The sequence below is a fragment of the Microcaecilia unicolor genome, chromosome 6, assembly GCF_901765095.1.
Source record: "Microcaecilia unicolor chromosome 6, aMicUni1.1, whole genome shotgun sequence".
Classification (NCBI taxonomy): Eukaryota; Metazoa; Chordata; class Amphibia; order Gymnophiona; family Siphonopidae; genus Microcaecilia; species Microcaecilia unicolor.
In genome coordinates this window covers 292,638,653-292,651,844 of record NC_044036.1, presented here as the reverse complement: position 1 = coordinate 292,651,844, position 13,192 = coordinate 292,638,653, and the positions used below count along the sequence as shown (strand labels likewise).

The following is a 13,192-nucleotide window of genomic DNA, read 5'->3' as shown; positions in this document are numbered from 1 at the left end:
GCGCCGGAGACCGGCGCTGAAGGCTTCAGCTGGCGGGGGTTGCGGACCCCCGCCAGCCAAACCAGGGGTCAGAATGAAATCTGCGGGGGCCCAGGCCCTCGTAGCCACGCCCCTGGTAGTATGATCAAATTTGATTTAATAAATGGAGTAAGTACACAGAGAAAATCTAATACAATAGCTTTTAACTTTCAAAATGGAGACTATGATAAAATAAAGGCAATGGTCAATAAGAAACCTTAGACGAGCAGCTGCAAAGGTCAAAAATTTAAATCAGGCATGGATGTTATTGAAAAATACCCTGCAGGCCTCTGCCCAGTGTGCAGTGGCAGCTAAGAAAGCAAATAGAATGTTAGGAATTATTAGGTAATCAATAGAAATCAAACAAAATAAAACATGGAAAAGAAAATAAGATGATACCTTTTTTTGGGTCTTAATAAAATTTCATTGGAGCATCTTATCCTGGTGTGGTGACTGATCACTTGGAATTGATTCCTTTCCTCCCTGTTACTGCTGTGTTCTGCCTTTGTGGAGAGTGTGAACCCCATTTGTCTTTTTTTTTTGTTGTTGTTACATTTGTACCCCGCGCTTTCCCACTCATGGCAGGCTCAATGCGGCTTACATGGGGCAATGGAGGGTTAAGTGACTTGCCCAGAGTCACAAGGAGCTGCCTGTGCCTAAAGTGGGAATTGAACTCAGTTCCCCAGGACCAAAGTCCACCACCCTAACCACTAGGCCACTCCTCCACCCTTTTTTATTGGACATAACTTAATACATTTCTTGATTAGCTTTTGAAGGTTGCCCTTCTTCGTCAGATCTGAAATAAGCAAATGTGGTAGATGACAGTATATATATAAGTAAAACATCCAAGCATTTCATTGACAGTCTAACAGGGTGGGGATGGGTAGGAGGTATGCATGAGAACATCAAAGCATTTCAGAGATAGATATAGCTACCTCTACAACTCCAGCTTCCACCCTTCACATACAAAGAGATCCATTATTTACAGCCAAGCCACAAGATACCACCGTATCTGCTCTGACCCACGAGACAGAGACAGAAATCTTGAAATCCTGACTGCATCCTTCGAACGGAAAGGCTACAATCCCAAAATAATCTCCAAAAATATTGCCTCCTCCCTCAAAATACCCAGGGAAAACCTGCTACAATACAAAGAAAAAAAAAAGTCACAGACAGAACCCCCCTTATAGTGACATACAATCCAGAGCTGGAAAAATTAAGAAAAATCATAAAAGATCTTCATCCTCTACTCCAAGAGGATGAATTACTGAAAGAGTTATTCCCAGCCCCACCAATGCTGGCCTTCCGACAGCCACTCAACTTGAAACACAAGCTAATCAGAAGTAAACTCCCAACACAGACTAAAAAAAAAGAGAACGGCACACATCCTTGCAATATATCCAGCTCCAAGCTATGCCAAAACATTTCACAGGACCCCACAGTCATTCACAAAGGAAAAATATTCAACATAAAGGAATATTTCACATGCTCATCTTCCAATGTGGTATATATCATTCAGTGTAAAAAATGTAACGAAGGATGCTATATTGGAGAAACAGGCCAGATGATAAAGACAAGATTTAATTTACATAGACATCACATGAACAATACTGGTGCCAGCCAGGTTCCCACCCCTGTGGGCCAGCACTTTACAAAACCAGATCACTGTACCAGTGACTTCATAGTAAGAATCCTGAAAGGTAACTTTAAAACAATACAGGAACGTAAGACCTTTGAAGTCAGAATGATTGAATATTTTGACACCCAACAGACAAGACTTAACAAAGATCTGGGTTTTCTAGCCCATTATAAACCATAAAGTTGTATTGCTCTGTTTATCACCCTCCTCTCACCTATCCACCCCCATCCTGTTAGACTATCTCTGAAATGCTTTGATGTTCCCAATGCATACCTCCTACCCATTCCCACCCTGTTAGATTGTCAATGAAATGCTTGGATGTTTTACTTATATACAGTGCTTTTTTTGTAGAAACAAAGATGCCAGTACTCATTATGGGCGGGGTCACCACATATGGCACCTCCCCTATTATAGCCACACCCCTTATACCAGCCATGGCGCATATAAACAGACATCATTGAAAATATTATACTAGTATAGGAGAAAAAATAATGTGATTTTTTTTTCATTATAAATAATATCTGTAAGCTGTTACAGCTCCAGTATACCCAGTGCAAAATAAGACAAATTCCAAACACTAAAATGAAAATAAAATGATTTTTTCTACCTTTGTTATCTGGTGACTTTGTTTTTCTATCCATATTGGTCCCAGTCTCTGATTCTGCTGCTCTCTATCTGTTCTCTTAACTCCGTTTCCAGGGCTTCCTTTCCATTTATTTCTTTACTTTCCTCCTTTCTTCTTCTTTTGTTGCCCTGCATCCATAAGTAAAAGCTGGGTCCTCCTCCATGGAACTGACTGGAGGAGGTATAATGTGGATCCAGCTTTTGCCTATTTTCTCCATCCATGTGCAGTTTTTCTCCTCTTCCCTTTCCCTCATCTCCATCCATGTGCATCTTCTTTTTTCTTTCCTCCCCTCCATTCATGTCCAACATTTCTCATCTCTCTTCCCTCCTCTGTATCTATATAAAGCAATAATTCTCTCTCCCCTCTCCTCCATCCAGCATTTCTCCCTATCCAACTCCTCCATCCATCCATCCATGTCCAGCAATTCTCCTCTATCTCCTGCTCTCCTCTCCATCCATTTCTAGCATTTCCCCTCTCATCCATGTCCAGCAATTCTCTCTTCCCTGTCCTCCCCTCCCTGTCCAGCGATTCTCCTCTCTCCCCTCCATGTCCAGCAATTCTCTCTTCCCTGCCCTCCCCTCCCCTCCATGTCCAGCAATTCTCTCATCCCTGTCCTCTCCTCCCCGTCCAGCAATTCTCTCTTCCCTGCCCTCCCCTCCATGTCCAGCAATTCTCTCATCCTTGTCCTCCCCTCCCCATCCAGCGATTCTCCTCTCTCCCCTCCATGTCCAGCAATTATCTCATCCCTGCCCTCCCATCAATGTCCAGCAATTCTCTCTCCCCTGCCCTTCCCTCCCATGATATCCAGCGATTCTCCACCTCTCCCCTGCCATCGACGTACAGCGATTCTCCGTCTCTCCCCTGCCCTCATCTCTCCCATATCCAGCGATTCTTCGTCCCCCAGCCATCCTCCTTCACTGCCTGCCAGCCAGCCAGCGTCGGACCCAGACGCGAACGGTGCAGGCAACAATTGGCTGGCAGCGTCGTAGCTTCCCTCTGCGAGTCCCGCCTACAACTTCCTGTTTACGCATAGGCAGGACTTGCAGAAGGAAGCTACGACGCTGCCAGCCAATCGCTGCCTGCACCGTTCGCTTCTGGGTCAGACGCTGGCTGGCAGGCAGTGAAGGAGGACGGCTGGGGGACGAAGAATCACTGGATATGGGAGAGGTGAGGGCAGGGGAGAGACGGAGAATCGCTGCACGTCGATGGGAGGGCAGGGGAGAGGCGGAGAATCGCTGGATATCATGGGAGGGGAGGACAGGGGGAGAAAAAGGTGCCGGTACGCCGTACCGTTGCGTACCGGCACAAAAAAAGCACTGCTTATATATACTGTCATCTACCACATTTGCTTATTTTCGATCTGATGAAGAAGGAAATGTATTAAGTTATGTCCAATAAAAAAGGTATCATCTTATTTTCTTTTCCATGTTTTATTTTGTTTGATTTCTATTGATTACCTTTAAAAGTGGACTAACACGGCTATCACACCACTCTACTCAGGAATTATTAGGAAAGGAATAAAAATCAGTACTACACTGCTTTTGTATCACACTATGGTGCTAAAGTTTAATTCTCTCCTCCAAAATTTGGAAGTCCTTTTGCACTATTAAGATATTATTTCTAGCCAGGTCATTTGTTCCCATATGGCTATGGCAATGCTTATGTACTTAGCAGTATTAGGGCTCCTTTTACAAAGCTGTGCTAATTAGGGCGTGCTTCAATGCAAAGAAGTCCCTGGGAATAGATAGGGCTTTGCATTCAGCACGTCGCTAATTGATAGCACAACTTTGTAAAAGGAGCCTTTAACTTTTTGTATTTTATTTAGAGCTCTATTGACATTGTCTAAGGAATATCTGGTAAATTACATACAATGGGTTATGCTTATTTTTACTAAACTCACTTCACATTTTATTCCTGGAATACCCTTAATTTCCAGGGCAGAGACAGCATTATTGGGGTGGGGGGGGGGGGGTGAGTGATTCTGTGTAACTGGTCTCTTACCCTACCACCACCTACACCTTTTAATTTACACAAAATCAACAACAACAACAAAAATAAACAGAAAGAGCAAAACTAAGCTTCCAGTTCCCTAATCCTCAAACATCAACCTTTAGCTCCCGATAACATACCCCACTCTCCACCACAAGCACCCTTAGGCCTAGATGCACTAAACGTAACGAGCCAGTTTAACGTGCAAGTAGTAAACCAGGACATGCACTAAAGGGCATTTTCTTTCACGGTAACAGCTAACGAAAAAGGAATGCAGATGAGCAAATTAGTATTATAATGTTTATAAATCGTATTGTAATGAGATGCACTACCATTTTCCGATTCCCTTACCGTGGAAACTCTAACGGGAGGTTTGCACCTCTCGTTGGGGCTGCTGTGAGGGAATTGGAAGGAAAAAAAAATGCTCATCAGGGACATCCTTCTAAAGTGCCTAACATAGCCGTCCTTCACTCACAAAAACAAAAAAGGACGTCCCTGACAAGCACTTGGACATTTGCAGCTTAAGTGAAGGGCTACTACTCTGCCTTCTCTCTCCAAAACACTCACGGGAAGCAGCGATCAGACGGGGCTATGAGGATGCTCTCTCTTCCTGCGCTGCTTATTTGTCTTGTCCCCTGGAAATCTGGGTAGTTTGGAAGGTTTGTGTGCCTCGGATTCTGCTGTCCCCACACAGGGTGGTGCTGCGAGGGAATTGGAACGGAAAAAAAAACATCCAAGTGTTCGTCAGGGACATCTAACACGAGCTGGACGTCTTCCTGAAGCTTTTGTGATGGGTGTCCTTCTTGGATGTGTTTTTCTTACCTACAATTAGGAAGGACTTCTCTGAAGAAGAAAAAAAAAAAAAGGACGTCCCTGTTTTTCTTACCTGCCTAAACTGACCACAACCACAGTTCTCTCAACAGTCCCCTCCAAGGTTGTTTTCAGCTTGCGACCCCCCCCCCCCCTCCACAAGATCGGGACATGCGAGGACATCCAAATCAAAACTTTTTGGATGTCCCTCCCTCCAGGTCTCTCTCAGCCAATCACAGCACGTTTAGCTGTTACCAGTATCTGGAGGGAGGGACGTCCAAAAATTTTGATTTGGACGTCCTCACACGTCCCGATCCTGTGTGTGTGTGGGGGGGGGGGGGGGGCGCAAGCTGAAAACAACTTTGGAGGGGACTGTTGAGAGAGCTGTGGTTGTAGTCAGTTCAGGTAGGTAAGAAAAGAGGGACTTCCTTTTTTTTTTTCTTCAGAGAAGTCCTTCCTAATTGCCTGATCTAAGCTTGCCTTTAACATGCAAAGCAGTAAACAATGGAAATATTACACAAGCGAAGAGCAGTAGCACTTAAATTAACTGGGGCTCATTTCAGCACTCTTTCTCTTATGAGGTTTCAGGCCTCTGACAAGTTTCCTGCTCGTCAGGGACATCCTTTTTTTTTGTTGTTTTTTTTTTGAGTGAAGGACATCCATAAAAGACGCCCTTGGCATGCGCAGAGCAGCCAGCATAACGCTTGGCTGCTCTGTGCATGCTCGACCGGCCGACTGGCTTCCGAGGGAATAGAGAATGCAAGTGAGCTACAACGAGCAGCTCATTTGCATTCCATTTCCTTGATGCATGGCCGTTCCCTACCGATTCGCTATGGAATCGGTAAGGGAAGGGCTCTTCCGAGGACCTTAGTGCATCTACCCCTTAGTCTGCAATCCATTAGGATCCAGCAGCTTCCTCAGTCTCTCCTAATTCTCCCACCCCTTCTACAACCACTCCAAGCTCTCACTCCAAATATTTCCTTTCACTTGGTACCCTAAACCTCATCAACTTGATCCACCATTCCACCCCCAAGAGAGTCCCTGTCCCCTTCCTGAGACTCAAGTAGAAAATGACATGGGAATGGGTACATGCAGTTAACTACATGCACAGAGCCCACAGGGACAAACTTTGTCCCCGTGTCATTCTCTACCCCCATGCAAGTTTTGGGCAGCACTTTTGCTTGTTTTTCCAAAAAAAAATAAAAACATCATCATTTGCAAATATAAATAACTGTCCAATTCATTAACAATAGCCTTCAAAGGAGGCATTGTTCCATAAAAGTCGCTCAGAAAACTACTAACATCCATTTTCATTCTTTTGGAGGGGAGCTCTTCCACAGATGTGACGCTTTCTGGGAATGTGGATTGTGGAGGATCCTGAGTCGTTGATGTTGATGCACTTGAGTCTTCCATTTCAATCTTGCTTTCGTACAACCTTCTGAAAGATTCAGTTGCCTGTGTTTTTACATCAGATTCATCTGCGAAGATAATTGGATTGTCTTTTCAGATGTGGGTGTACAAGAGAACCGACACTGTGTAGTGGATGAATAGGAAAGTAAGTGTCAATTAAGTGTTGGAAACGCTCCATGATGCCAGCAGATGAATCTGTTGCAGTAAGAGTAAGATGCTTGAACAACTGGACACCTGATGGCAGGACGTTGCAGATGGTAGAAGTCTGATCATCAGACAAGACTCTTGTTGCCACATCAAAGGCCGACAAGACAGGATGTCATTTAAGTGTTTCACTTAAATCCAAAAGCAGCAATTTTTTAATCATTGAATTCCTCAATTGTCAGTTGTCTAAGATGTGTTACATTTTTACATATTGATACTAGCAATTTATAGATGCGGTTCCATCTAGTTGGAACACCCAATTGAAGGCTAGTCTCAGACTTGGAGCTGTCAACAGACACCCTTTTCCTCACTGAGAGACACTCTAAAACCTCCAGTAATATGACAACCCTTCCTCAATGTAAATCCAAAGCCCACAGTAGCAGCCACTTAAGATTAAGTGTGAATGCAAGTTATAGCCATCCTAGAGAGAAAAGCCATAGTGCCAGTCAAGTTGCTACCACCCTCCTCACTTACCATGGTTTTCACTAAGAAACTCAGCATAACGTCCTTCTCTCGTCCACGAAGGCACTAGGCCTTCCTCCAGCGACTAAAGTTCAAGGAGTAGGACACAGGGAGTTTAACTTCTCAATCTAACTTCCTTGTTGCAAGTGCAACCACTATTCAGCCGTTGGCTCCCGCCCTCAATCTGCGATTATGCCAGCACTGCCGCCATGTCTGTGCGGGGCAGCCTGCCCTGTGAACCAAAGACCTACTGCCTACTCTAATCTACCGTTTTATTAAGCCAGTACGCGACAACTTTGCACGATATTTAGTGTTTTGGACAGTGCGCCTCACAACGATAGTAGAGGGTAATTTTAAGGTTTATACAATCTCCGCCATGACTGTGAGGGGCTTCGGATAAACAGTGGCTATTTGGCTTGGAGTAGAAAAAGGTGCCCCGCACAAAGATGGCGCTTTTCGTGTCGGTTATACCGTGATGCGCAGTATTACAGGGTGATCGCCGAGCACAGCTCCGCTTTCCTCATCTTTTGGCGGGTCAGAGGTGAAGGCTGAAGAGGTAGCGGCGCCGGCGGGATCTCAGTCTCTGGAAAGATGGCTGAGCACGAGAAGCAGATGGAGGCAGGTGGGTGACAGAGACGGGAGAAGGGTAGGTCTGTGACAGGATAAGGAGACCAGAGGGTGAAGGAAGAAACCAGAGAGTAGAAATACTAGAAACGAGCGGATAAAACTGAAATCCCTAAAAAGCCAGACTATGCATGTGGTGCAACACAGGAGAAAAGAAACAGTAATGCGTTTCCTATTGCGCAGTGAGAAACAAAAAGATATCAAAGATACACGTTTTAAATGAGAGAGAAATTCAAAGACTAAGCAGGAGAACCGCTATATAATCCCCGGTGAAAACGGAGAAACAGCAGTATCTTACTATTCTGCCACTTGCTACAAATGTAAACTAACTGACCAGGCACAATATGGACCAGCACTGAATCGTGGGACTTCCTCTAGTTATTGTCCTCTCTGTACCCTGTAGCCCACCTTGTGGGTACTCACGTTTAACTAAGGCTGCTTAGTGCTTACATCTAGGTCTCAGCTACAGATTTATCAGTAGGACCTGCCATGAATTCAGAGCCCAAAGCTTACAGTTTCTAGTTCGAGTAGACATGGCAGGCAAAAGTAGCGTGTAAACAATCAATGGCTACAGGTTCTAATGTACACAACAAAAAAGAATAGAGGTTAATCCGTTCTTGTGCACACACACACATGCTTATGCTTATTGAACACTTTCCTTCTTTTCCTTTAGTCTTTGAGCTATCTTTGGTCCTTTACTGGGCTCCGTGCCTCTCCGACAGGCCGATGTACAGAACCTCTGCGGTAAGCCATACCGCCGGAACAGTGCAGAAAACTAGCTTGCTAATTAGTTTAAGGGAAATGATATTTAAATTATATGTGCACTGTAAAAGCAAAAGCAATGGGGGGGGGGGGGGGGAGATGCACTTAGTGCACTTAGCTCCTGTGCCCATGCACCTGGCAAACCCAAACATGAAGCACACATTGGCGTCTGTTTTCTGCAGCTTTAAATATATGTGTTTCAGTTTTTTAAAACTTGAAAAACTTTTAAACACAGGAAAAAGGCGCCAATTTGTGCTTTCACTTTGGGTTAGCTTGGACTTGCTTATATTCATTGCTTAGGGGCTTGCACAGGCTTCCTTCTGTTTCCAAATTATATAAAGCCAGTAGATTTTAAAGACAGTCTTGAGAAATCTTCTCTTCAAACACCCTAATGCCTTCTCTGAGCTGGTGGTGTTTTTTTACAGCTGTAAGGTGGCGTTTTTATTAGGATTTATTTACCGCCATTTTGAAGGAATTCACTTAAAGCAGTATACAGTAAGAATAAATCAAATATGAGCAATAGACAATTACAGCAGTAAAAATATTCAAATAACAATACAAAGTATGGCATAGTATGCTACTTACAATGTCAACACACTATGTAATAGAACATTTTAATTGACAGCGTAGGGTATAAGCAAAGATAGAATATATAGGTAAGAGTGTAAGGGGAGTTAGAAAATAAGGTGACTAATTTAAAGAAAGTTGCACATGAGGTCAGAGAGATGGTTAGCATGTAGATAGGTAAGAGGAGTTAGAAAATAAGGTGACTAATTTAAAGAAAGGTGCACATGAGGTCAGAGAGATGGCTAAATATTATTTCAGCTACAGTAGGAGTGGATAAACATATCCTGCTGCTTTATATGCAGCCCGTGTCACTCCTGTGTGAGTGAAACTAACAAGTTAGTTACTTCTTCCATTAAAGGCCTAGTTGAACAACCTAGCTTTCACCTGCTTCCTGAAGTAGAGATAGTCGTTTAGCGGAGTCTTTTAGGCAGTGCATTTCAGAGTGTGGGGGCTACTCCTGTGCAGGCTTGCTTACGAATATTTATTTTATTTATTTATTTATTTTATTTGTTGCATTTGTATCCCACATTTTCCCACCTCTTTGCAGGCTCAATGTGGCTTACAATACATCATGAATAGTGGAAATAAGAGGAAGTAGACGTTTAGTATTACAGAAGGATTTGTGGTTACATGATAATGAAAAACAAGAAAGTAATATAACAAGAAAACATTATAAACATAATAGTAATATAGCAAGAGAACATAATAAAAACAGTTTTGGTTACATGTGGGAGAGTTCACATGTGTTGATCTTTGTGGTATTGCCTGTCAAAGAGTTGGGTCTCAGTAGCTTGCGGAAGTCGGTCAGTTCATAGATCGTTTTTAGGTTGCGTGGCAGTGCGTTCCAGAATTGTGTGCTCAAATAGGAAAATGTTGATGCGTGCGTTAGTTTGTATTTTAGACCTTTACAATTGGGGAAATGAAGATTAAGGAATGTTCGAGATGATTTCCTAGCATTCCTGGGTGGTAAGTCTATCAGGTCTGACATATAGGCTGGGGCATCGCCATGAATGATTTTATGAACTAGGGTACATATTTTGAACTTGATGCGTTCTTTGAGTGGGAGCCAATGTAACTTTTCTCGTAGGGGTTTAGCACTTTCATATTTTGATTTTTCTGAATATGAGTCTAGCTGCAGTGTTCTGGGCTGTCTGGAGTTTTTTGAGTATTTGCTCTTTACAGCCGGCGTAGAGTGCATTACAATAATCTAGATGATTGAGTACCAATGATTGTACCAGATTACGGAACACGGTCCTTGGGAAGTATGGTCTTGTTCTTTTTAATTTCCACATTGAGTGGATCATCTTTTTGGTTGTATTTTTCGCATGACTCTCAAGTGTTAGGTGTCTATCTATAGTAACTCCAAGAAGTGGAGGAGTGGCCCAGTGGTTAGGGTGGTGGACTTTGGTCCTGAGGAACTGAGTTCGATTCCCGGCACAGGCAGCTCCTTGTGACTCTGGGCAAGTCACTTAACCCTCCATTGCCTGCCGCATTGAGCCTGCCATGAGTGGGAAAGCGCGGGGTACAAATGTAACAAAACAATCACATTGTGTAATGTCCTTTGGCGAGGGTGTGGTTAGTGTTAGTCCTTGAGAGAACCTTAGTGTCCTTGGAGGTATGTAGATGATCATCCTTTTCTTCAGGTACTCGGGGCCATTTCCTTTAAAGACCTTGAAGATCAGACATAGAGTTTTAAATTTGTATGCTGTTCTCGTGAGCATTGGCAAGGAATAGGAAATAACCTCATTAACATCTGTTTGACCGCATTAGTATGCTATTTGCTCTAATCTTTGGCGCGTTCATTGTCTCCCGTGCTAGAGCTCCTGAGCATTCTGCACTCACAAATGTGGGCGCTATTCCGGTTCGAATGGCATTTAGCACCCACATTTCATTATGAGCAGAGCACAAGGAATCCCACTTGAATCTTCTTCATCTTAATTTTCTCTTCTCCCCTTTATAAATTTACATTAAGACCTGATAAAGGGTACAAAGGCCCCTTTACGTTCATCATTGTGGAAAAGAGAAAACGTTTTGGAAACTGGATTTATGTAAATGACAGATTGTTTCATAGTAGGCAATTCTTCTATACAGTGCTAGCGGGAGATTGAAAGTTTGAAATTAAGCATCATTTTGTATTACAACCATAAGGATTATATCTTACTTGTGTTCAGCCATGGAGGTGCACTCTGCCTTAATGGAATCTGTATTCGGCATAGTACATGGAACAAAATAAATTGGTCCCACTTTAATGTGTAACAGTACACATATATTCATAGCAATATTAATATAAATTCAAGTACTTTCATTCCTTGTTATTAGTGGATGGGAGAGAGGTCTGACAGTTCCAGAGGAGAAATCTGAGAAGTTCTGTGGGGCGAGGGAGAGGGATGGTTCAGAACCTGTTTTGAAAAGCTGAGTAATTGGGAGAGGGGAGAATAATCAGAGATCCAAGGAGTGGAGATCTGGCTTTGGGAAGAGATTCCAGTAGAGGAGCAAGTCTGGGGAAGGGGGAAGAAAAGGGGCACATTTCAGGGGAAATGTGAGGGTAGATATTGGGAAGATTGTTGAGTTGGTCTGTGGCAGGACCAGTAGGAAATTTAGATTGCGGTCTTTAGGGAGGGGGGACAAATCAGGGAGATGAGGCAGATAACTTCTCCAAGCTACAGAGCCAGATGCAACAACAGTTAATGTCCAACCCTGAGATGATGGTTCAGATCATGGAGAACACTTTTGTTTGGAGTATGCTGTCCAATCCAGACCTCATGAGGCAGCTAATCATAGCCAATCCACAGATGCAGCAATTGATCCAGCGAAATCCAGAAATTAGTCACATGCTTAATAATCTAGATATGAGAAAAACCCTTGAACTTGCCAGAAACCCAGCCATGATGCAGGAAATGATGCCCTTATCAACCTCAAAACTGAAGCGTAGCCAGGTTGAAGGCACTGGGGGAGTGGAGAGCAGACTTCCACTGGTGCATGTTTTAAACATGATGGATCGCGTAAAAAATAGGCGCCAGTGCCGTCAGAAGCCCATTTGGGGGAGTGACTGCTCCCCTTGTGCCCCCCCCCCCCCCCCTAGCTGTGCCACTGCCTGGAAATTATTCCTGGTGGCTACAATGCCCTGTGAAGGATGTATACTGACATTCAAGAGCCCACTCTTAATGCAGCACAGGAGCAGTTTGGAGGTAATCCATTTGCTTCTTTGGTGAATAACACAACATCAAACTTGGGCAACCAACCATCATGTATAGAAAATAGAGACCCTTTACCAAATTCATGGGCTCCTCAGCCTGGAACACAGATGTCGTCAACTACTAGCAGTAATGGAAATACTGCTAGTAGTAGTACTGCTACTAGTAACAGTACTACAACAGAGCCAAACCTCATGCCGAATCTGGGACCTGGAATGGATGTTAGCATGTTTAACACCCTGGGTATGCAGAGCTTACTGCAGCAAATCACGGAAAACCCACAACTTATGCAGGACATAATGTCTGCACCGTACATGAGGTATGATGCAGTCCCTATGCCAAAACCCTGATCTTGCTGCACAGATGATGCTAAATAACCCACTGTTTGCTGGAAATCCTCAGCTCCAAGATCAAATGAGGCAACAGTTCTCCATTTTCCTTTAGCAAATGCAGAACCCTGACACATTGTCTGCTATGTGAAACGCTAGAGCAATGCAAGCTTTGTTACAGATTCAGCAGGGTTTGCAGACATTGTTCACTGAAGCCCCAACACTCAGGGGTTAGTCCTGTTTTTGGAGGGTTAGGCAGCACTGGAGGACAACTGTACCTAGGTCTGCCTAGTGAAAGCACAAGTACGCTCTCAGGGATTTCTGAGCCTGGGCACCAACAGTTTGTTCAGCTTTGTTTGAACATGCCTGGGGCTGATTTGTTTGTTTTATTTTGAATATTATATAATTCAGTGTTACTTTATTGTTTTTATTATGTATGTTAATTTGTGGTCTGCCTAGTTGTAGGCGGACTAGAAATTTTTAAATAAATATTTGGGGGAGTACGGGGAAGATCTGTGGCGGGAGTAGGAGGATGATGAGCTTATAACTTACTTATAAC

At 43.6% G+C, this 13,192-nt stretch overlaps 1 protein-coding gene and 1 pseudogene across 2 annotated transcripts in view; both read left to right on the top strand.

Moving 5' to 3' along the window:
- Positions 1 to 7,609: 7,609 nt before the first annotated feature.
- The window catches only part of PTPA (protein phosphatase 2 phosphatase activator), a 97,867-nt gene continuing 92,284 nt past the window's right edge, over positions 7,610 to 13,192 (top strand). The window contains exon 1 of one of the 2 annotated variants that reach the window (XM_030207859.1): positions 7,610 to 7,779. In XM_030207859.1, the coding sequence (XP_030063719.1) occupies positions 7,749 to 7,779 (31 nt within the window). In that variant the 5' untranslated portion in view covers positions 7,610 to 7,748. The remainder of the gene's footprint in view (positions 7,780 to 13,192) is intronic. The other variant, XM_030207858.1, reaches the window with a different exon arrangement.
- On the top strand, positions 11,284 to 13,028 carry LOC115471726 (annotated as a pseudogene).